Below are 24,821 nucleotides of genomic sequence, written 5' to 3' on the forward strand. Positions count from 1 at the left end.
CTCCAGGAAAAGTGTATTTTTATATTTTAGCATTCCAACTCCGACTGAAGTCAATTATGTACATTATCCCACCACTGCTGAGACAATCTGGGAGTTGTTTCCTGTTCTGTTCAGCTTTAATCTTGGGGATTACCACCATCAGGCCTGCACGGAGAGCCAGTAAATACATTGCAAAACTGAAACTGGTTCTTTGCCATATACACAATCATGCGTGTGCGTGTTTGTTTGTTGCTGCCTTCCCGATACATTCCCGTCCAGCCTGCCCCCGTGGCTGCCAGCTTATTTTGAACTTGGAGGCAGCTTCCTGTTTGGCAGTATTTTAACACTTAAACGTGGGAATATGGTATCCAAAGACCGAATAACACACCGCCTGCCAATATATGACTAAGAGTACGCAGGCTAACAGTTGAGACCAAACCAGTGTGACAACTAACAGATTTTCAGCTCCATCCAAACAGCACTGACCTTAATGTGACTGAGACACCAAACACATCATAGTCAACGTATCTTCTTTAAAATATGTCGGGGGGGGGGGTTTAACATGGACATAAAGTGGAACAAAAAGAAAAGAAAGTGATGATCCAGTTTGCAGATATCATTGAATGTGGAATATGTGCCAGATGCTCGGTGAATGGAGTTTTATAATCCACTTTCGTGGTTGAATGAGTCTTTTGTGGCAGGTTTTTGTTGTGCGTCTTCTCCACAGGAATAATATTCAGAAATCCCCTCCTGGCTTCACTTTTTTCACTCACTTAAATACTTCATGTGTCATAAATGGTGCATGCAGTAAAGGAGGAAAGCTCATGATTCTTTCAGATGTCAATAAAACCCAATGGACACCTGTTTCAAAAATAGTTTTATTAAATACTTTATGTCCTAGCTATCATAAATACAGAAAACAATAAGTTATGATGGCTATTCAGGAGCTGAAATGGAGAGGGGACCATCTGTTCTGAGGGGGTCTAGGTCTACGGGTGTTAGCCCCTCTGGGACAGCTGAACTAAATCCCACAGCAACAGCTGGGAGAATTAATCCTAGAATAAATAATGGGGAGACGGAGCACCTTTGGCTGAGGACAAAACCGTGTCCTGACAGGATCACAAATGAATCCTCCTCCCCCAGCGACCACAGCTTCCCTTCAAAGTTGAGTCTTCTCGTCCTGAGAGCGGCCACTTGTCAGTTGCTTTTAAAAAGTCTCTTCTGTTGAAAGTCTGCGCCAGGATTTCATTTCCCTTTAAGATGAAACAAAAAGAAAAATATAAGTGATCATTTTTACTAATAATCTGTAAATAAAAGCTACAAACTCAGAACGTATAAGTGATCATTTTTATATTTTATATATCTTATTTTATTGTTTACTCTATTTCATTTGTAAAACATGTAATACACACTACACACACACACACACACACACACACACGTACATATTTAGTACATTTCAGTAATGCCAGGCATATATTTATTACTTTTTAGATTAACCATTTTTATTTTTGCTTGTTGTTTATTGTATTTTGCACAACTTGTTGCTTGTGAAGCTTGTCTCAGTACTGTACCTCCTGAAGTGACGTAAAGGTGATTTGATTTGATTTTGATTTGATTTGCTGCCAGGCACGATTCTCTCCTGGTGTTGCTTCGTCAGACTGAACCTCCTGAAGAACGTGGGCAGTTTGAGCTTCGCTCTGGCGGATCTCGAGGAAATGCTGAAAAGAGAAAAGGCTCTCGTGTCAGACTGGGCTTTGGGAAAAATGCTGTAGAGCCGAGGCGCTAATGAGAAGCTGTGTGGACAAATGGACTGCTTGCCACTAATGTGTAAAGGACTCGGTATGACAGGAATTTCATATTCAGCACTGCCTCCAAAGAGGTTTTGTTCTCATTTTCTGCCATTTAAAACATTTTCAGTCCTCAACTTCCACACTGGTAATGTTTAAAGACTCAAAATGATAAACCCACCATTCTCCTTGTAACTGTTTAGCTTCTATCCTCTCCTGTGCAGCTGTTTGCTTCTCTCCCTCCTCCTCTTCCTCTTCTTCTCTTATGTCCACATCCTCCGGTATCTGGTCCCACAGCTTGCTGTTAACCCACAGAGCTTCTCGAAGACCTCGACCTCGGCCTATGCAGGTCACCCGGCGACACAAAGGGCAGCCCACGGTGAGCAGACCGTTCCTCTCCGTTGACATCCTCTCCAGACACGAATCGCAGAAGGTGTGCCTGCAGTGGAGCACCCGGGGGATCCTCTCCTCCCGGGAGTAGGGCAACAGGCAGACGCTACAGTCGCCATCCTCACAAAGAACCATGGTCAACCCCGACAACTTGTGGACTTAAGGATTTTTCTACAAAATCTAAATTTTTAATGGGTGTGAATAGGCTTTCTGCGAGTCCAGTGTTTAGAAACAATGGTGAAGATGATGGCTCCAGCAGGTCCCAAGCTCAACAAAGTGACTCCCTAATACATTAAAAAACATTTTTATTAGCTATTAGAAGCATTGTTGCATCAAATTTAAGTTACATTTGTAGTTAAGATGTCCAATTAAGATCTAATAATTTAATATTTAAATAAACGTTAATCTGAATTATTGTAGTATTGATGTTTTATTCCAGACAATGAACCTGATTAGAAAGGACACCAATATACCAAAATACACTACCATCTACTATCTTATGCTGAGTTGAAAGAAAAATGTTTCAATAATAATAATAAAGAGTGTACTTACAGCTGGCCTTTGCGTGTAATTTATTGTCCGTCTTTGGCTGCACAGCTCAGCCTCTCTGCAGTGAATGGTGTCAGAAAGCCGGCTCGTCTGCCTCCTGTTAGGAGTGTCTGTTGGGTTTGTGGGGGCGGAACAGAAACGTCTCCAGCTCTTTCTCTTTCTCACGGCCCCATACCCACCCAGCATAACAGCTGGGGAAGCAGAGCGGCGGGGACGCTCTTTGTTCAGTGTTTGACGACAGGCAGGTGGAGAAACGGGGAAATGACGCAACGGGAGGCGGGTGTAGTCACACAGAAAAAGTAATCTAGTTAGCTTTAACATGAAAAACATTAAAAACATCCTTATGTTTCAAGATAAATTGAAAAGGGTTGATATTCTTCAGGAATAATAGAAAAGGAGGGCTCGTCCGGGATTTGAACCCGGGACCTCTCGCACCCAAAGCGAGAATCATACCCCTAGACCAACGAGCCGGTTGCAAAGAGTTCTGTGGTAGCGTTTTTATATGTTAACATATCCATGACTTGACTATTTAATCAACAATCATTGCGTCACTATAAGAGAATATAATCACAACCTCAATATAATGACTAACGGATGTCAGCAAATTCCTGAAAACTGTTTGGACGGAATCGACGTCAGAAATATTTTTCCTTCCAAAAATACAACTGACCACAAAGAGTAGGGACCCTACACTATTTTGTTGGTTTCTACCGTGACTGGCACAGCATATAAATCACCAGTTCTGAGACCGTCCTACTTTGGCAAACCGTCCTATACGTAGGATAATTTGACAGTGACTTCTGACAAACCGTAACCCTAACCATAACCCTAATCATAACCGTAACAAATATTCACATTGGCCTAAAAAAATGAAGTAAATGTGGGGATTGCGTTGTTTCCGCATGCGCAGAAACAACGGGTAGACTGTTTCGTGTGGTAGGATGGATTCCCAGAACACCGGAACACGACCACAAGACAATTCAGAAGTGAAAACGCGCATTAGCTTGAAAACTGGTAGCAGTGCCGACCACTTACGTAGACTCCACAGTCGACTCTACAAAAATTCACTGCAGAAGTTTGAAGTAAATATGTCAACAGTCCTCCGGTACAAAAATTGGGCTCGTCCGGGATTTGAACCCGGGACCTCTCGCACCCGAAGCGAGAATCATACCCCTAGACCAACGAGCCACGTGTTCATAGGATGTCTGACAATATCCTTTAATCGTCGATAAAGCCAACATGATGACATATATTATGATATTATTTGTTACAAAGCGTTAAAGGTAACAGGGAATTTCCAAACACGAACTTTCATAGCTAGACGTGTGGATAACAAGTCTCTTTTGATTATTTTAAACCACTTGCTTCCTGTGCTCTGGAGTTACGTACAGCGTGTTGACATCACATGCCGGGGTGGAGTTACCGCCTTACCTCAGGAAGCGCGCTGTTCGGTTGTGCAGTGTAGTCCAGCTAGTGATGTAAACAAATAAAGTTGGATGAGTTGAAACGGACCAGCCACAGCCAGCAGCTAACGTGAGCTAACTATGCTGGAAGCAGAAACCACCTCCGTGTAGCAGTCAGGTCAGCCTTGGTTTAGCTCGCTGTGTATTATGGGTTGCTAGTAACGTTTATGGTTGCTAAGTTATAGTGAACTTCTTGCGTAGGGAAAGGGCACGTGAAGCGCCCGCAAAGCCAGTCCGCTTTAAGTTACTAACAGGACTTTACTTTAAACCAGATGGAGGCTTTTCTGGGGTCGATGCACAACCCTGATCTGAGGTAACTTACACTGCGCTTAAAGAACTAACTTGGGCAATGAGCATTTACAGAAATTACATCCTTTTCGTTATTTGGCTTTTTCTTTCAGCTCAGTCCTTTCATCGTGTGAGCCGGAGCTTCAGGAACTGATGCGACAAATTGACATCATGATCAACGATCAGAAGAGGAAGTGGGAAGATGAGACCCGCGCCTTGGAGCTCAGGCTGAAAAGTAGAGAAGAGGAACTTTTAAACTCAAGGAGCACAATTGAACGGAGGGAACTGGAGGTGAAATAGAAGAGCCTAAGAGTTTATACTAAACAGGAGCAAAGTTCTAAAAGATAAATAATGATGTGTACACGTGTTTATCCAGTGTTGGTACTCCTCCCTCGATCCTGTTAGTGATGTTCAAGGACAGGATGTCAAAGTGTAGCCGGTGTGAGGAGGTGTCCATTGTGGGAACCTCAAAATCACATCCTTGTGTTGTGCAAATTATCATATCAGCGAAACTTCAAGATATAAATATAAAAGGACATACGTATTAACATTAATGTTTATGGGACATTAACAGGTAAAAGGTGCTGCTAGGTGTGCACATATACTTTGTGGCAGAGTGCAGTGAGGTGTGTTTAGTCTTGATCAGTATGTGTGGGTCTGACCAAAGTAGATGAATTAAAGAGTCTGATAGCAGCAGACTCGCAGACAGTCAGGTTAAAAGAATCTCCAGGTTGATGAGCTTCATGCCAACTACAGATTCGGCCTTCCTGATGAGGTTATTCAATCAGTTTGCATCCAACAGATATAGTTCTTCATCACAGCATGACCATCAGCATGCACTGGAGCGGTTTGCAGCCTGGATGAGGGCCTGCACCTACAAGTCTGAGGCTATGATCTTAGTCACAAGTGATGGGAACGTGGAGTGTGAGGTGCCTGCAAACTCCTAAAGTGCGTGCTGAAATCTGGGGAATGACCTAACAAGTGTGGTGGTAGATGCAAGCAGCTGAAGTGAGTCTGGGCTTAGCGGTAGGATTAGGAGCTTGGACATCTGGAGGGAGCTCAGAGTTGAAGCACTGCTTCTCGCTCTTAAAAAGAGCAAGTTGAGGTGGCCTCTAATCAGGACACTTGCTCCCTTTTTAAGGTTTCCCAGCGGCGTTGCTTTGTCTGCTGCCGCCACAAATCAATGTCAGATGAGGGAAAGAAAAATGGATGTTGTTGATATGATTGAATCAGCCTTTATTTAAGTAAAACTAGATTTGGATCCTTTACTTTTGTTGATGATTTGACGATGACAAAATTTGTAGATTGTAAACCTGCAATTTTTGTGGGCACCAACGATGAAGTGGGGTGGTGCATCAAGGCTCAGTGTGAATAAATAAAGAGCATTTTGAGTAGAGACCAAAAATAAAAAATATGCAGCTGGTAATGAGCATAGCCTCAATATAAGATAGTTGCTAACACAGCTCATAAATTGTGTGCTCATATTAACTCTTTCCAACACCATTACTGTACCCATGACTGTAGATTGGATTACTCCGCAAGCAGCTTGAAGATGTCCAGACTGGTCGACAAGAGTTAGCCGCCAAGTATGAGCAGCAACTGCACGAACTCCGTGAAGAGGTGCGAAAACACGTCTGTTACAAATCTTTTCTGCTGTTGCTTGGGCAGAAGTTTACAGTTTTTCTGTTTGTACTCACTCTCCTGCATAATTTCAAATATAGTAAGTGCATTTTTTTTCCTGCAGTTGGATAAGTTAAAGAGAAGTTACCACAAGCTTCAGCGCAAACACCTCAAGGACGCTAACGCAGGAGTGAAAGAGACAGACCTCCAGAAGGTGAACCCTGATATCACCCCAGTCATGCCATTGGATTGCTGCCGTCTGCTGGGTATGTGAGGTATAATCATGCTCCCCTCTCTCTGCAGGAATATCATCAGCGCTCTCTGGAGTGGGAGCAGCACCGCACCCAGAGCCAGCAGGAGCTCACAGCCCTGGAGGCCGAGAATAAGAGCTTGAAAGATGAGCTCTCACACATAAAAGTAAGTTCAGTGACTTCAGCATGTAAAGAAAGCAGAGGCTTGTCTGTTTTATTCACCACGTGTTTTCTGTTGTTTCCAGTCCCAGTGGGCAGCGCATCAAGTGGAGAGGGAGCACAGGGATTGCTGTTTGGAGGTGCAGCGCCTGCGCTCTCAGCTGGAAAAAGCTCAGAGAAGTCTGCACACACAGGAGCTGGAACTGGAGCGTCTCCGACCACTTGAGAGTTGGCAGGTAGGTTCAGAAACCTGGGGAAGGTGATAGGACGGAAGATTTTGAATTAAACAACACTCACAGCAAGTTTCTCCGACATGTATTAAGCCTGTAAGAAAAGTTAAATGAAAAAGTCTTTAGTCTACCGATCAACTTTATCAGTGTCAAGAAACTGAGCTTTAACATTTAATCCAGTGCCCATAAACCTCTTAATGTTGATTATTCAGTTAAGCATTTTCAAGCTCAAAGTTCCTCATAGGTGCCAGGTTAGAATATGTTTTAATCAGCTGAGGATCTGCTGTTTTGCAGGTGCTCTCTGAGGAATGGGAGGAGCTGGACTCCCAGGATGCATTTGTGCGGCGAGCCAGTCTTGAGCGCCAAAGACTCCGTAACGAAACAGCCAGATTCAACCAAGCACTGCAAGCTAAAGATCAAGTCATTCGGTGGGTGTATGTCTAGTGATGTAGTTCAGCAACTTGTACAGAAGGGGGCGTACTGTGTCCACACTGTAGGCAGGATGTTACCTTGTAGCACTCAGGTTTATTCACCAAGCTTTCCAAGTGACTGACTCTGAAGTATTTGCAGCCAAAATGAGAGCTGATCAAATTCTTTAAATGCTAAGCAAGCTGGCCATCTACCTGCAGACTGCGTCAGTTGTAGATGTAGGGAGTGTGAAAAATGTGGTATAACTGGTCTGTGGGCTACTCCTGCTTGTGCTGTTGTTGGTCTGTCAGCGACTGTTAAATACGACCCGAGTGTTGAAAACCACAACAAGTGTCCACTGCAGCCACGGTCTGTACTTTTCATACTGTAGTTTTTCTAATCTTTAATGATTGTTTCATGGTTCTCCTGTTCCTTGTGAACCAGGGAATCCACTTCCCTATTCCAAGCCAATTGTCAACCAATGAGGATTCAACAGAATCCTAGATCATCCATGTCCAGTGATATGCAGTTAGGATTTTGGAGGACTGCATTTCATGTGTGCACAAATTACACTTTAGTCCTGTCTGTTAAGGGTTTTGGGGTTTTTTTGCTATTCCCAGAAAAGTCTTGATCAAGTCACGAGTTAGAAGCTAAACTCAGTGTGACACTCCATAGAATATTTATTCCTGTTTATTTAAAATTACAACATCAGTAATCAAGTGATATTTTTATCCAGCCTGCATGAATCAACACATCCTTCTTAATATCTTTTCTTCATCTTCTGATGTTTTCTGTTGGGAAAAACAATTAGCTATTGTCCATCATAAAGGTTGCCATCCTGTGAGTGTTTGTGTGATGTTCTTGTGCAGCTCTCTGGAAGACTGTCTGGTAGCTCAGGGCTGCACCGGTGTGGAAATCCTCAGACGAGAGCTGGAGAAGACTGCAGCCAAGCTCCAAGGTGCCCAAGCATATCAGGGTCATCTCAAGGCTGAACTGTCATGTCTCAAAGAGAGGTAATGTTAGTCCGCCCCTTCATGTAGTCCAAAACCCAAGTTTGTTTTTTAGTCTTTTAGTCCTGTCTTGAGCTGAAGTAAATAGTGAGTGAGTGGGAATGGGGTGCACCTGATTTATATCACCAGAAGAAAAATTAGAGACTTAATCACTTTTCAGATTCAGATCTTTTTTCTGTGCGAGTCATTGCTTTTATTTTTCTGGACTCAGGCTGCAGGTGGTGAGTAAACAGAGAGATGAAAACTTGAAGACGGAGCAAGAACTGCGAAGCCTGAAAGCTGAATGTGACTCTTCTATGGCTGAAGCGAAAAGGGTCTGTGTTTTTGTTTTTGTTTATTTTATTTTTTTTCATTCTTGTTCTTGTTGTTTAACATCAGCTCTGCGTCACTACCTCATATCCTGCCTACGTTTGATCTACAGCTCAGAGAGGACCTTGAGCGGGCCAGGCAGACTCACAGCGGCGAAGTTGAGGGAATGAGAAAGGAGGTGTCAAAGCTGACCAGCGAGCTGCACGAACGCGACCTCGCCATCGCCAATCTGAGCGCCTCCTCGTCCAGCTTCAAGCAGCAGCTTCGCGATGAGGCGGAGCGATCAGAGAAGAAGGCTGCTGAGCTCAAAGTGAGAATTCATTCTAGAGAGAGAACTAGAATGATCAGACGAGCCTCTATGAGCAGCAATCCCTTTAAAAATGGGGATAACCGGGCTGAGCGATCAACAGCCATCCAAGGCCCCTTAAATCCTCTCCTGCTAATAACAGCAAGTTTATAAATGATCTAGATTAATGGACTGCATGAATGCTGTACTGGGCAGGGACTGGACAGTGAAACTTGAAGCTTTTACCCAGAAAAATGGTGGACCCTTAACAAGCCGATGGTGTAACGTCCCGTCCTTTGCTGCTCTCCGTTTGTGTAATCAGCTAGAGCACAGGTGTCGAACTCCAGGCCTCGAGGGCTGGTGTCCTGCAGGTTTTAGATGTGTCCTTGATCCAACACAGCTCATACAAATTGCTAAATGACCTCCTCAGCATGTCTTGAAGTTCTCCAGAGGCCTGGTAATGAACTAATCATGTGTTGTTAAAGATGTGTTGACCCAGGGTGAGATCTAAAACCTGCAGGACACCGGCCCTCGAGGCCTGGAGTTCGACACCCCTGCTCTAGAGCCTGTTTGTTTCCCACCTAAGAAATACTGGTACATTTTTATTCAACAGGAGGAGTATAACCAATCACAGAAGTTGAAAAATCTTTAACTTCTGCAAATGGATTCATCTGTGTTCACATACGCTTGCTTTCACTTTGCATTTAGTATAAACATTAAATCTTTCTAACTTGTTTTTACAGGCACTTTAATAAATAAGGCACTTACTCACAAACCTCGATTTCCTGACGGCTGGTTTGCTATTTCTTAGCATTTATTCTGTATCTCCGGCAGATTAATGCAGCCTGTTTTGTGCCAAATGTGAAATTATGTTGTATTCTTTGAGGTTCATTTTTCTCATTCTTTCACAGATGACTCAGGCACAGCTGGAGATGGTACAGGCTGAGAACCAGCACCTGAAAGGTCTGCTGCAGAGACTGCAGCCTCAGTCACCAAAGGTTTGTCTGCTTCGATATCAGTCATCACTCATGTTACAGACAGGAGCCTTTTCTTTGTGCCTCTTCTGTGCTTTTTTTCTAAGTCCGACTCACTCCTCTGTCGTTTTACCCCCCTGAATCACTCATTGCTCCACAGAGGGGAGGCTCCCAGCTTGCCTCCCTGAGGGAGAGTTATGTGTCTTCTCTGAGCAGCCTGGAGCAGGAGAATCGGCAGTTAAGGCAGACACTCGCTGAGATGCAGTCACAACTTGAGGCCTCCAATCAGAGCAGTCAGGATAAATATGAACACGCTGTGCTCAGCCATGCTGCGACTGACCGAGAGCAGCCTGCATATAACAGGTAGTGAGCATATGTACACAGACAGGCTATTTTCCAACAGTGGTCGCCTGTAAAAGAGGGAAATTTTCAGCATTTTATAAAAACTAAGATATAAAATGTTTTTCCATATTAGATTTAAATAGTTTGGGGTGTTATTTTGTCACAGGCCACAGGAGAACATGCAAGTCAGAAAAGCTCAGGCTCTAGAGAACACCACTCGCTATGAAGGAGAGATCCAGGTGCTCTTTAAAGAGCTTCAAACCTCATCCAAGACATCCACAGATCTGTCCCGCAGCCAGTCCAAAGGCAGCAGACCTCATTCATCCGCCTCCTCGTCCTCCAGCAGCAGCACCACAACAAGACTGTCCACGAGAAACTCTGTGCCAGTCCTAAGCTCCAGCAAATCTGCAGTTGATGGACAAAACTCAAGCCCAGGAGACTCTCTGACCAGCAGCGATAAAGAGATTTCTTCTCCCTCTTCAGAGGTGAGCCTCATCTAAATTAATGTCTTGTAACATTTTGTTTAGGTGGGTTTAGTTTGGGTGATGAATCCTAAAGTCGCATTTTTCTTCCCTCTTTAGGACCTTTTGTCTGCATCGCTGACAGACACAGTGGTCACTCGTTTCCTGGAGGAAGAGAACCTACGGACTGAGGAGCTGCTGCAGAGTTTGGACAGCCACATCTTCGGGATGAAGGAGAAGAACAACAAGACACTCTCCACGTTCCTGCACAGCAGCTCAGAGCTGGACTCTGCCCAGATGTCAGTGCAGGATGGTCAGTGATGGAGTCACAACAGTGCCAGCTGTGTTCTTGTGCTTTATTATATCATCATGAATGATCGCAGATGGGTTAGTGCGTCCCTTGATTGAGTGTTTTATCACATTTATGCCACGAGTTAAACCAAGTGTTTCTTAACAACCGTCTGTAGTAAATGTTGTAGGCTGTTACACTTGAATGTGTTTATCTGTGTGCTAGAAAAAGCTGAATGTAGCTTCCAGGTCTGAAAAGTGAAGCCAGAAAGCACAAGTGCCTTGAAGCTGTATTTCTTCTAATGGCCAGCAGGGGGCGACTCCCAGAGTGGCAAAACAAATCCATTTAATTTGAAGTCTGGGAAAAATGACCAGTGTCTCCCTTTGCCTGTGACTTCGTGTAACACTTTCCTGATAAATTTATGGGCTCAGTCTATTGCTTGAGGTCATAATGAGAACAACGTGATGTCTACTTCACAAATCGTCATCCCCTTTAGTGTCCAGAAGGCAGTTAAACTTGGTATGCTTTAAGGCATGTCTCCCTTCTGATTGACAAGATTCTGCCCTAAATCCTGCACTGCAAGATTCAGGAAGCAGGAGGAATGTGTTCGAACACCACGTAAGTCAAATGTCCAGGTAGAAGGACAAGATGATGAAGTTTGAGTAGGAGAACTTGGTTGGTCCAAACTGCTGTTTTTGTATTTTTTTTTTTTTTTCTTGACCTGCATATTTTATTTTATTGTCTGGAATGCAGCATCGATGGGACGTTTGCATTTCCATCCAGACAGACTCATGGTGCAGCAAGCCAAAGGAGGGTCCATCCTCCCCACACGTCTGTCATAACTTAGAAAATACCACATCGTTTACACTGTGTCCATGATGGAGGGAGAGTCAAACACACACACACACACACACACACACACCATCATCAACACCCGTCTGTAGAGGCCCTCCAGCCCATCGAGCGCAGGAATGCGTGCACCGTGCCAATGCTGTCATGGACCTTCATCCCCTGCGGCGTGCTTCGTCCTCATCATTAGAAAGCTGATGGAATGTTAATTTCTTCCATGTGCACCGGTGAAAAAGCTGAGGGGGGGGCGTGGGGACAATTTACTGCTCTCCCAGTGAAGGACGCTCTGATCGAATGGAAATAAAGTGGGAAACAAATCTCGAGAAGTATGTGTTTTTCATTTTTGCCTTCATAATGTTACAATAACAAAAGAGAAGTGATGTTCAGCTGAGCTCTCTGACTTCTCACTTTGGTATTCGTGAGCCTGCTTTACGAGCGCTTAAAGCTCCAACAAACAGCGCTCAGGAATTTGGCAAGGCAGGCATTCCTCTGGCTCTCTGCAGAGGGAGGTGAAAAGGTTTTTATATGTGCTGAGATTCCTTGAAGGGGCCTAAGTAAAAGGGAGGAGGAATTGATTTACTTATGTAATAATTCACAGAAAATAAATTCAGGCTGTAAGATGATTAGTTTAACGAACTGAAGTCTTTTCACCTTCTCGGGGTTGATGCTGGTAGTTTGATGCAACACGAGAGGACACCTACCGCCTCGAGGACTTGCTTTAAGGCAAGTCTTTGAGAAATTACTGCAAAAGCTAACTGGACTGGTGAAGTCAGCATTTTAGCAAAATGACAAAGTCATTTTGCTAAAATGGTGCCAAGCATGGAAAGGAGCAACTTGGAAACCAAACACCCCTGCTAAGGGAACCTTGTGGCTAATGTAAAAGAGCCGAGGAAACATTAAAACTGTAAACGAGTGCAGCTTTTTGCAAAAAAAAAAAAAAAAAAAAGGGGGGCATGTCAGTTCTGGTGTCTGATTGGATAACATCCTAAAAATAGGGTTATAAATTTCTATGTCTGTCTAACCTTCGCCTACCTCAGCATCTGCTCAAGAGTAATGCTTGTTTACAGTGCTGTGTTAAATCTATTGTGTAGCTTTAGGTGGACCGCCTTGACCCGGCCCAGAAGCCGTGAACAAAGAGACCACCATGACCACTTACTGTTTGAAAAGGAGTAGAAGGTAACAAATGATTATTGATTACTACCCTGTTTATCTCATATACAGTGGCTTGCAAAAGTATTCGGCCCCCTTGAACTTTTCCACATTTTGTCACATTACAGCCACAAACATGAATCAATTTTATTGGAATTCCACTTGAAAGACCAATACAAAGTGGTGTACATGTGAGAAGTTGAACGAAAATCATACATGATTCCAAACATTTTTTTTTTTTTTTTTAACAAATAAAATAACTGAAAAGTGGGGTGTGCGTAATTATTCAGCCCCCTGAGTCAATACTTTGTAGAACCACCTTTTGCTGCAATTACAGCTGCCAGTCTTTTAGGGTATGTCTCTACCAGCTTTGCACATCTACAGACTGAAATCCTTGCCCATTCTTCTTTGCAAAACAGCTCCAGCTCAGTCAGATTAGATGGACAGCGTTTGTGAACAGCAGTTTTCAGATCTTGCCACAGATTCTCGATTGGATTCAGATCTGGACTTTGACTGGGCCATTCTAACACATGGATATGTTTTTGTTTTAAACCATTCCATTGTTGCCCTGGCTTTATGTTTAGGGTCGTTGTCCTGCTGGAAGGTGAACCTCCGCCCCAGTCTCAAGTCTTTTGCAGACTCCAAGAGGTTTTCTTCCAAGATTGCCCTGTATTTGGCTCCATCCATCTTCCCATCAACTCTGACCAGCTTCCCTGTCCCTGCTGAAGAGAAGCACCCCCAGAGCATGATGCTGCCACCACCATATTTGACAGTGGGGATGGTGTGTTCAGAGTGATGTGCAGTGGTAGTTTTCCACCACACATGGCGTTTTGCATTTTGGCCAAAAAGTTCCATTTTGGTCTCATCTGACCAGAGCACCTTCTTCCACATGTTTGCTGTGTCCCCCACATGGCTTGTGGCAAACTGCAAGCATGACTTCTTATGGTTTTCTGTTAACAATGGCTTTCTTCTTGCCACTCTTCCATAAAGGCCACCTTTGTGCAGTGCACGACTAATAGTTGTCCTATGGACAGATTCCCCCACCTGAGCTGTAGATCTCTGCAGCTCGTCCAGAGTCACCATGGGCCTCTTGGCTGCATTTCTGATCAGCGCTCTCCTTGTTCGGCCTGTGAGTTTAGGTGGACGGCCTTGTCTTGGTAGGTTTACAGTTGTGCCATACTCCTTCCATTTCTGAATGATGGCTTGAACAGTGCTCCGTGGGATGTTCAAGGCTTGGGAAATCTTTTTGTAGCCTAAGCCTGCTTTAAATTTCTCAATAACTTTATCCCTGACCTGTCTGGTGTGTTCTTTGGACTTCATGGTGTTGTTACTCCCAATATTCTCTTAGACAACCTCTGAGGCCGTCACAGAGCAGCTGTATTTGTACTGACATTAGATTACACACAGGTGCACTCTATTTAGTCATTAGCACTCATCAGGCAATGTCTATGGGCAATTGACTGCACTCAGACCAAAGGGGGCTGAATAATTACGCACACCCCACTTTTCAGTTATTTATTTGTAAAAAATGTTTGGGATCATGTATGATTTTCGTTCCACTTCTCAAGTGTACACCACTTTGTGTTGGTCTTTCACGTGGAATTCCAATAAAATTGATTCATGTTTGTGGCTGTAATGTGACAAAATGTGGAAAAGTTCAAGGGGGCCGAATACTTTTGCAAGCCACTGTATATCTGACTGAGTTATACAATCCAACATGTATGCTATAGAACAGATAAAACACAAGGTACAACTAAGAAAAAGAGTCAAAGCAAAGCAAGCTGTGAGGAACAAAAAGTCATTACCAAAATAAAACAGGAAGTGATAGAACGAGGGATGACAAAGAAACTAACAGACAAAACACAGGAGTCAGTCCTGATGGAAAACCAAGACTCTGACAAATCCAGGTAAATATACAGTTATTAAGCTCTTTTAGGGTTGCCAGACCTGATTCAAGGCAGCAGTGTATAATCATTCCACGTAATGCGTAATTTGTCCATCTCATTCAGCGTTCGACTGACGCTCACCAAAGGTTTGTGTCAACCCGATTAATATTTACTTCAATAAAAAGCTGAGACTTACTCCTAAAACTCTTAAATTTAAGGTGAGCCTCAACCTTCACAATGTATGTTTTATTCTTTTAATTTTAATATATGTCTGTAGTTCTGGCAGAGACTGACTGAAAGAATCCTGAATACAGCCTATGAGAGTTCAGTGATGACACAGATGCTGGCAGGAGTGAAACTTCCAGGGGAAGAAAGATCTTCTTAAAAATTCATTTTCAGGTGAAGTCAGCAAACTTTTAAAGCACGTTTGATCAAATTTGACTCGTTTTTATCGTTAATTGTTCAAAATACATCCTCCCTCAAAGTTGATGGATTTCAAGATGGCTGCAAAGTGATGAGACTATTGATGACTGTAAGAAATTATAATGAAGTCATCATAGTTGGCCCTTTCTCCGTCCGTCATTACTGCCGCGATTGGTTTCAGACTAAAGAGAGATGAAGTGTGTTGACCCCGTTTCCCATCCTTTACCTCAGAGAACCAGCAGAGGGAGACATCACAGGCGGTTACAGCTCCGCACAAGTCAATGGCAGTGCAGCTGCCAAGTTTAATTCTCCTGTTATCTGGTGATATGCTGTAATTCAGAGAGAGCTGTGTGGGCTCACAAGAGGGTCTAACACCTCAGCGAACGTCCTTCAAAATACCAGACATCAAATACACAAGCAAATTAGTGAATCCTCTGTGGGAATATGGGCTCACAGTTATCAACTGATCTTGATGGATTGAGATATTCGAGGTATTTGTTTGAGGAATTTCTGCTATCTGTAAGATCTTGTCACGGGAATAAAGAATGAAGAATGAAGTATGATTGTTTGTGTAAAGGCTGACTTATCTCTGAATGGCTGAGGCAGTGCAGGTTCGTGGGGATTTCTCAGAGCAGACCGGGTTGGTTTGCCAGCAGATTTTGAGATTTCTCAGGATTAAGTGGTTGCAAGCTTGTAGCATTGAGAAGTTTTCAACTCTTTCAATGTTTGAACTTATCGGAGGTCAGAGATTGCGTTAGAAATGTTACCAAAAAGGCCTCAAATGTTGGTTTAGTGTGATTCAGACGGTTAATCGCTTCTCACACATTGTTGTACCTTGATGGATGTCATATTTAATATGTATTTTTATGAGTTGCTGAACTTCCTTCACAAGATAATGACTTTTCCCAGAATTGTTGCTGCCTGCATGTTCTCTGTGTTGCACATTCCTCTCTAAACATGCCAGACGTGCTTCGCATGTGTTCCACCTCTACTTCCAGCCATTTCCCTCATATGACAGGAACATCCCATTGTTCTTAAGAGTGTGTGTGTGTGTGGACAGTGTTGGTAGATGGGGGTCAAAGAGAGTGGGTGCAGGTTGCCGCTGGACTCTTCTCGTGCGGCAATATGGCGGTGGACGTTTGCTGCAGGATGCTTGGAATGCTGCAGAGACAGAGGGGCGCGCTCTTATCGGCGCGGCAACAGAGTCAGAGAGGCGACGAGGAAAAGGCTCATTCCTCTAACACACAATGAGCATGTTAACAAGTGTCCCAGTTACAGTGTGTGTTTGTACTGTAGTATGTAAACAGAGGTGGAATAAGTGCTGGGATCACAACTTTTTCTGTACAGTAGCATGCAAAACTTTGTCTTCATACTGTATGATGTAAAAGCCCTGAAAGTGCATGAGTGGGTTTGAGTTTGGGACTTTTAATTCATGTTATTTTTGCATCTCATAATCTCTTAAGTAATGGAGATATCCACAAGAAATTTTCAGCACTAACAAAACATCTAAGGTCGGCCTAAAAGAAACAAAAACAAAAAATCTGCAACCAAATCAATTTTTCACCCTCTCAACATCACAAACTAAAGATAAACTCAGTTTGTTTGTTTTTTCAGAATGTATTTTTTTTTCTTGGAGCATCACTATCATGGGATAGAGTTTTAGTAAACTGCACCAGTTTAGTGTGAATGATGCCGATGATTAGAGACTGGATGTTGGATCTGTTTTCTAATCATTCACACAGCAAACCCTTGAATGGTGTAACCCACACATCTCCTGGATCACTCAGTTCTACTTTGCAGGCAGTGATGTTGATGCTAAAGTAGGTACAACATTTCGAACCTGGTAAGACAGTCAAAGAAACCCACAGCCAGCACGGCTTTGCTCCAGTTAATCAAACCCAGCTGAAAATCTGCAGGCTGTCTGGCGAAGAAACCACAAACATTGTCAGGATTGTCAGTATTACTGCAAACATACCAGCGGTGCTACAAGTTAACACTGGTCCGGGTGTGACTGCTGTCTCTCGTAATTCACGGTACCAGCTTTGTCATAGACTTCAGTATGTGACTCTTCTCCTGTTGAATCTCAGCCAGTCTGGCCCTCTGCTGGGAAGGAGGCCCACCTCTGTCATACACAGTAAGAGGAAAACTTAGAACTTTGATGCTTTATGTGCTCATATTTCTTTGAGTATTTCCAGAGAATCAGAAAACTTGTAAGACTGACAGTAAGATTTATACTTTGGATCCATACCAGGCTGGTATTTGTGTGTGTGTGCCTTCCTTCCGCACTATCCTTTAGCCCTGAAGCAAAATGAATTGAAATTCTTGAAAAAATAGAGCAGATAGTAACTTTTTGATATTCAGCTTAGTGAGAACAGGAATTATTTGATGTTGTCTTATGTAAAAGCTATTTAGAGCATTCCTTCTTCACCGATGGCTAATGAGGTCATCCGTTTGGATCGCCTCCTGCAATTAATTTGCAGATCTCCCCCTGCAAACACCCCCGGGCTACCCTCATTCTTTCTGTCTTATGCAATGACATGCACAGGTTGTGTGCGACCTCGATGCCATATTTTCTCCTTGTGCATTTAGGTGCAAGCGATCATGATGATGCGATGACTTTTATGTTGGATTTTTAGTTACATATACATATATATATATATATATATATACACATATATAGTATTTTCTTACAACCTAATATGCACAACTTGTTAAAACACTGAATGAAGCGATTGTTTGAGATTAAACATGGGGTGCCAGTCAGTCTGTGATAGCGGTGATTTGCTTGATATGGTAAAGCCTGAAGAGAAAGTAGAGAGAAAAAAAACAATAGACAGCAAGTGATTCTAATCTACGCCCTAAAAGCATCCTGGGATACGCTGATGAATTGGCAAGGGGAAAAGTCAGTTTACATTCTTCCAGTCGCAGTGACATAAACAGCCGAACATGTTTTGATTTGTACATCTTTCCGAGAGAAGAGCCTGAAGACGTGACGTCCTTCCTCATTTAGAGTTAAAAAAAAAACCCTTCTCGTCTTTCCATGACACTGTGGAGATGTAAACCAAAGGAAGCTGCTTTGTGAAACTATTTAAGCTGTTTCACTTGGATGTCACTTGGATTTTGCACAGATGAACTCGCTAGTTTGTGGTTGATTAGCTTCTCTCGCTCTTAATAGAAAGTGTAAAAGATGACCGTAGCTACCATGACATCACATGTTTGTTTGTTGAAGATTCAAACAAACCTTTCCTCCGTCGCCATCTTGGTTGTAAAAAAAAAAACCCGGATGTGACGAGGTGGGCGGGTTTGTGAAACTGATTATGATTCACAGCTTGCTAGCCACAGGTAATCCTTCATTTTGCTGTGTGTGTGTGACAAAAATGAAACAAATAGACTTATTTTATTCAATATAAACCCCAATGAGTGACTGAGCCTATGAACTCAACAGGAATGTGTTTACAGAGGTCAGAAAACTGTTTTCTTATTGACATTTATAGACCTTTTTGCAGCCACAGCTATCGCCATCTGGTGGCATTCAGACAGAATGCAGGTTTTTTTAGGCATAGTCTTCTGACCCAGATGTTCTGACCCATGTTTATTAATTTAACCAGCTAAGTTAGCACTCCACTCTCTTGTCCAAATATGGTAATGTTTGGGTTCGAAAAAAACTTGCATGGCAACTTATTGTGACGCATCGCAATGGCAAAAACGCAAACGATGACCCTTTGAAATAAATCTAGAACCACAGGGTGATGTCGGATTGTAAATAAAAGGTGGATGTCACCAGTTTATAAGGAAACTATGCAGAAAATATGGTGGACGTTAGTGTTTGTTTCATGAGTTATTTCAGGGACGGCTGCGGAGAATGCTTCGGTTTACTGTGAATAAATGATCGTGAGCCAAAAATGCCTGTGTGGGAAAAACACACAGAGAAAGTGCTTCCTTCACTGGTCAAACATGCCATCAAAAACACGTTTGTTTTCATATCAACCAAACACAGTGAAAAGAAATCTGATAGCTTAGTGGAATTGTACAAATGTGTATACACTCGGTTCTCAAGAGGGAAGACTTCATGGTCCATTACTTTCAGGCAGCTGTTGTCACTTGACAAAGAGGTTGGGGCAGATAACAGCAGTATTATCAAAACTGAATCTCTCCACTCCAACAACACCCTTTTCTCCCAGTTTCCCCTGAAGTACGCAGGAGGCTGAAACATCCAACCCTGCACCAGTCAATACTACTCTTATGTCTTAGATTTGCACCTATGTGCTGCAGCTGGTACCTTCTCATTTGCTCTACAGACATTATTGACCCTCATCAGTTTCCCCTCCTTTCATGCCTGGGTCAACTCTGAGGCGACTGTGTATTTAAGTCTTTAATTACACAGGCCATAAAGTTGTCAGTGTTGTGGGAGATCAGAGAGAAAATCGTCATCACCTGTGGTGATCACTCTGCAGGCGGGCCGGGTCATAAATCAGCAGCCTCTAACGGCCACTCATCCCGTTGAGGATTCAGATCTGACATTTCACTTTTAATCAGGTGTGCTGTGGTTTAAACTCTCATCTGCGGCTTCAAATGTGTTTGACATTTTTGGGAAGAAGTGACAAAGCTTTAAAAAAATGGAAACGCAGGCCAAGAATGAGCGGCATCTGTTTGTTACACAAACATTATCTGAGGTATGTGAGTGTTGCAAGTGTTTAATGTCAGTTGGTAGTTGTTAGGTATTTATTTGTTCTCTTGTTGGGACAGGTCACTGCATCAGTAAGGTAGAAATTTAAAGTGGAAATGTTTGCTTAATGTAGCAGAAAATGAAGTAAAGAGTTTTTTCCTTTGGGCTGTAGAGGAAATTGAACTACACTATATGTATATTAATAACCTTATATTGAAGTGTGTGCATATTTGGACAATACCACCAATTTTCAGCATAAACTAAACAGTTGCACAAAAGTATTGGAATAATTAACGTATTACAGACATTCAAAGTAATTGGAGACATTTTAATTTAAACACTCCTTATTCCTCAGGCTCTGCTTATGTTCCACTTTTATTATCCAAATTATAAGTATTTGGACTGATACAATCCACCACAGCGGGTTTTAAATCAACCAGTTAAAATTTGATTTCAGTCATAATTTAAGGGGTTTAACATAAGGAATTACAACTGTCTTTATACACAGTTCCCCATTTTCAGAGGATTAAAGGTAACTGGACAAGTGGCCAACAGTTTTATGGACTGGTGAGGCCTTTTACTGCATTAAACTACGAGAAATTAAGCAAACTTGCATTTGGTAGCTGCTCCCTGGAACTCTCAATATGAGCTTTAGACATGTCGATCCAACTCAGTGTTTCTTTTCCTTCTCCCCTCCTTGCTCCACATTTAGAAAATTAAATTCTAAGGAGTATGTTCTGAACGCTTCCTATTTATCTTTGCCCCCCTGCCGTCTAAGAATGCCATCGGGCACGTAGTAACCACCTGTCAATGCACTATCAGCGGGCTGCAGGTCTCCTCCCACGCTCTTAACGTGCTCTCCCTGAGCTACACGTTGATCGAAAGAGAGTGAATTTGTATGCAAATGGCTTTGCTTCCTGTTCTCTATCTGCTTGGGCAAAGGGTGGGATTTCCTCATTCCTGACGTCTGACCCTTCCACTCTTCTGTCTCACGTTTCCCTTCCCTTTAACGGCAGTCTGCCATCTGGAGATGGAGGTTATCACAGCAGACCTGTGGCCTCTTTACATTTGTTTACTTAAGACGTCTATTTGCCAAACCTTTGTGCTGACGTAGTTCTTGAGAATATGAACAGGTTATGTCTGTTGGTGTAGAAATCCTCATGTGCGCGCGCCTTTAAGAGATCATTAGGGGAAATCTGCTACAAATGTCAAATAAGGACTCGCCCCTATCATCTGAATGCTGTGGATTTGTTAGTTAATAGTGGAACTCTGATAAAAGTAGTTTGTTTTATCATCATTAAGTATCTGGAAGTTAAGCCATTTAGAGCATTTTTTTTTATGCTTTTTGTGCTCCACATGACAGAATCTGAAGCCACAATCTGTTTGTTTTTTGGGGGAGTTTTTTGTTCAGTACAATTAGCATCGGCGTCATGGGGATATATCATTTGAATAAACTGCACCAGTTTAATGTCTCTGATCTTGAGGAACAGAAACGGGTACCCCGGATGTTTGATCAGGTTCTCATAATTCACTAGAGAAAACTTCAAAAAGTGCTTTTAGGATAAACATTCAAGGCTCTTATCACCATGTGGGATAGGTGGCTGCTCAGAGCAAGTTGGAGCAAATGAAAGGTCTATTTTTTGTTGTTTTAACCTACATTTGATATCAGGCTCATCTTCTAGCCGGAATTCCTTCTGTGTAAATAAATAAACACATTTCCAAGTCATTTTTTAACACTCGTGAATGTAGCTTATGTCTGTGAGACTGTTTAATATAGTTCTTTTGAAGTTATGAGATCTTAAAAAAGTATCAACCTAACCTCGTATACTTTGAAGGTCTATAAGTTGAACAGTTTTTGTAGCATAAAGGTGACATTTTGCACACCTTCATTTAATATACTAAAGTTATTGTAGTTTGTGTTTTTCAATTAAAATGGACCTGAATTAACACAGATCCATCATGAAGACAAGTCAGATTTAGCCACACAGTCGGATATTCATCTGCAGTGCCAGCTTCTTTAATACAAGAAAATATTAATCTTAAATGTATGAAGAATAAAGCAAAGACATAACAATATAACTGATACTGAATATTAAAGACCATTTTAACAGCTCAGAAGCACAAACATGTTGCATATCAGGAAATATGCAGTAACATTTTCCAGTTTTATTTTTATCTGTGTAATAATGGTAGATATTAATATTTTGAATTGTCCACAATAGAACAAATAACTATAAATATGGCTGGTACCAGTGTAAATCTTTGCTGGCGTCCAGTCTGTTGCAGCCAATCATGGTTGAAGTTTAGGATATACGCAGTCTGCCCCAGAAACACTTTCTCCAAACACTACGGTGGAAAACTGGCAGAAATCGGCCCTCAAAATCCAGCGAAACATCCGTAATTTTAGAAAGGAATGTCACATTCCTTTGCAGTTGACTGAGCCCAGTCTTTCAGAGTGCCTCCTATCAGGAAGTGCTGCACAATGGGAGCAAATTGCCAGAAACACAAAGTCAGACATTTGGGACAAAGGTGGGGGCAGACAGAGGAAACCGTGTCAGCCCTCATACAATAACCTTTGCTGCCACACTCGGATTCAATAATAAATATATCCAAACATGAGCCAAAGTCGGATCCTCTGGGGAGAGACATTGATTAAGAATAAACTCAGAAGCTTTACAGCCAAAGTGATGAGTTACTCCTCTTTGACAAAAGGGACGATTCTGATCCATATCTGATCCAAACTAAACGAAGGTTTTTCAAACTTTAATTCAAGCAATGAAAAGATGCAGAGAAAACACACACACACACACACACACACACACACACACACACACACACACACACACACACACACACACACACACACACAGAGCACGCCTATAGCAAATGTTCTCATTCATATTTTCTGATGCATTTATATTTTTCAAACTTACAGGGTTTCAGATGCTCTTAATGTCTGTCCTGCTAAAGCACGCTGTTAAAAACATGTCAGGTATTTGCATTATTTAAAGTCTTCAGTGTTTAATACGTGACCTAAAAAAACTACTTTATGTAAGCTAGATGTAGAATATGAAAAGTGCCATTAGTCCTAAAAATGTGTATGAAGACAACATCCACCAGGTGCTCGCTGTGTTTTCAGCACTTATCTGCTGTATTTGATGCATTGGTCACTAAATTAGCTCAAAGTGCTGCTGTTTATAAGCACTGACTAAAACCATGATTCTTCAGGCTCATATGCAGCCGTGTGTCCTGTTATTATGTGAAAAACAAGAGCTTAGACTAATTTTGTTATTGATCATTATTTGGCAAATTGGATAACAAAGTGTAGTAAAATATATAGTTCTGCTTTAAAAGCTTAATATTAATATTTATAGTTTTATAAAGGAAATCTATTTAAATGTCCTTGTTATGTTGAAAGACACTTTTCAGAACCACATAAATTTTATTAGTGGGTCGTTACAGCTTTTGATGACTAATTACTTCATCATATTTCTGGCTTACTTGATTCATATTAATGCAAAATATCAGCAAAACAAGAACTTAAAAATTGCACAAATTCAAATATTATACTGATAATGTATTGTTAACTATGTGGTGTTAGTGTGTTTAATCATTTTCAGATTCAGAGATTTGCTTTTGTTTTTGGGGTAAGGGGATTATAAATGTGATTAACCCTTTTATTACTGGCTTTACAATGGATATCTCAGTGTTCAGCCCTTCCACTATCAAAGATATTTGGCGTCTGGAGGTCGACCACCTGCTCTCCGTCTGACACGCCGCCATTTCCAGGCTTCCAGCACCGAGACATCCATCTCTAGTGCTTGGCAGATGGTTCAGACTGAGAGGTTTTGCCCTCACCGTGGCTTTAGGAGACGTCTTTATCTGGCCTGGAAGCTTTACCCGGCCATCTGCTCACAAAGGGTCTGCACGGATTGGGGAGGGGGCAGGCGAACTTATATGTGCAAACACATACAGCAACGGCGTTGACACGAGGCTGATTGCTCAGGCTGGTGGCACTTTTTTGGATCCACGCATGTTGAAGAGTTTGGATCAGGCAAAGAGATGGTAACAGGTTGATTTTCTTCTTTCTTTTTTTTTACAGACCACAGCAACATACTCCAGGTGTTCCTCTTTGTATTTTGGAGTGGTTTTAATGTACGTGCAGCCTGCTTTCTGTTTTGTATACACTGCATTCTTGTTGCAGGAGTCCATATGGTGGGGGCCTGACAGGTGCATCTGCCTCTGAGCTGCAGGGCAGTAGATACTGAGCAGCGCTTTGTTTCCACAAAACATCTGCCTCTTGGCCTGAAGCCCTGTGAAACCCAACTAAACCCCAGTGTGGTTTCAAAAGTCAGCCATTCATCAAGATTCTCACAAAAGTCACCTTTTTATGTTGACAGCAGCTCAGGAGAAGCAGAGTTCATGGCGATACACATGCAGGCCTGCGTATTATTAAAGTATTATTATAAGCCCATCTGTTTTATTGCATTTCACAAATCCTTTCTTTGTCTTTATTTTTAAAAATCCAATTCTAAGTCAATTTTAGCTGTTTTAAGGGGTATTGCTAAATGTCTTGGCCACGGTGATACGGGAATTTGCCAGCTTTTGAGATTAAGTTTATTTAATTTTACATGTTTGATAAAAATCTGCAGAGTTCGTTTGATAACCTCTTGTTCCCTAAATTCTTTAGATATAATTTTTCCAACATTGGACAACATTCAAAGAGACGGCTTCAGAAGAAAGCTTGTGTTGTCTGTCGACACAAGTTGTGTGTTGTGAGCCAAACAAACGTTGCTTGTTTTCCCCGAAACGGCTAAAATGAGCTCAACATCTTCCAAAGGTTTCTGCAACAGTAACCACGAGGAATGTCTGTGGATCAGCTGTTCTGGTGTTTACACAGCTCGGATGTCACATCGGCACCTTCTCATTTTATATCCGAGACATCATTACCTCAGCGATATTTTTCGACTGGGAAGGCTTTAAAAATTAAAATGCCATTACTGGAAAAAGTACAAAGGCACAGTGATAACAGAAAAGCCTTTCACACCGT

General features: G+C 42.2%; 2 protein-coding genes, 2 long non-coding RNA genes and 2 other non-coding genes across 9 annotated transcripts; 2 read left to right on the plus strand and 4 right to left on the minus strand.

Annotated features, from left to right (window-relative positions):
• Positions 1–839: 839 nt before the first annotated feature.
• Positions 840–4,227, minus strand: im:7152348 (uncharacterized protein LOC559250 homolog). 2 transcript variants are annotated; one of them, XM_039607383.1, is made up of 6 exons: positions 4,140–4,227; positions 2,712–2,926; positions 1,951–2,443; positions 1,599–1,700; positions 1,417–1,419; positions 840–1,232 (listed from the first exon to the last, which is right to left on the minus strand). In XM_039607383.1, the coding sequence occupies exons 3-6, from the start codon at positions 2,292–2,294 to the stop codon at positions 1,187–1,189; spliced, it is 495 nt and encodes a 164-aa protein (XP_039463317.1). In that variant the 5' UTR covers positions 2,295–2,443; positions 2,712–2,926; positions 4,140–4,227; the 3' UTR covers positions 840–1,186. The 2 variants fall into 2 exon arrangements, with proteins under 2 accessions (XP_039463317.1, XP_039463318.1); XM_039607384.1 differs by lacking the exon at positions 4,140–4,227 and adding an exon at positions 3,744–3,862.
• On the minus strand, positions 3,107–3,178 carry trnap-ugg. The gene has a single exon. It is a non-coding gene; the product is annotated as a tRNA-Pro (tRNA).
• trnap-cgg lies at positions 3,825–3,896 on the minus strand. Its single transcript has one exon. It is a non-coding gene; the product is annotated as a tRNA-Pro (tRNA).
• On the plus strand, positions 4,148–11,989 carry cep63 (centrosomal protein 63). 2 transcript variants are annotated; one of them, XM_031730516.2, is made up of 15 exons: positions 4,148–4,289; positions 4,444–4,484; positions 4,573–4,750; positions 5,984–6,079; positions 6,204–6,293; positions 6,383–6,496; positions 6,576–6,725; positions 7,014–7,147; positions 7,997–8,140; positions 8,349–8,451; positions 8,559–8,756; positions 9,644–9,730; positions 9,867–10,069; positions 10,215–10,533; positions 10,630–11,989. In XM_031730516.2, exons 2-15 carry the CDS (start codon positions 4,444–4,446, stop codon positions 10,828–10,830), a joined length of 2,058 nt encoding a protein of 685 aa, XP_031586376.1. In that variant the 5' UTR covers positions 4,148–4,289; the 3' UTR covers positions 10,831–11,989. The 2 variants fall into 2 exon arrangements, with proteins under 2 accessions (XP_031586376.1, XP_031586375.1); XM_031730515.2 differs by lacking the exon at positions 4,148–4,289 and having other exon boundaries at positions 4,346–4,484.
• Positions 6,632–17,405, minus strand: LOC120436403. Its single transcript, XR_005610392.1, has 3 exons — positions 17,354–17,405; positions 17,081–17,227; positions 6,632–6,739 (listed from the first exon to the last, which is right to left on the minus strand). It is a non-coding gene; the product is annotated as an uncharacterized LOC120436403 (long non-coding RNA).
• Positions 17,406–19,542: 2,137 nt separating this feature from the next.
• LOC120436402 lies at positions 19,543–24,239 on the plus strand. Of its 2 annotated transcripts, none has more exons than XR_005610391.1 (3): positions 19,543–19,778; positions 23,479–23,843; positions 23,976–24,239. It is a non-coding gene; the product is annotated as an uncharacterized LOC120436402 (long non-coding RNA). The 2 variants fall into 2 exon arrangements; XR_005610390.1 differs by having other exon boundaries at positions 23,479–23,836.
• Positions 24,240–24,821: the final 582 nt, after the last annotated feature.

Source organism: Oreochromis aureus, linkage group 23 (assembly GCF_013358895.1).
Source record: "Oreochromis aureus strain Israel breed Guangdong linkage group 23, ZZ_aureus, whole genome shotgun sequence".
NCBI lineage: Eukaryota > Metazoa > Chordata > Actinopteri > Cichliformes > Cichlidae > Oreochromis > Oreochromis aureus.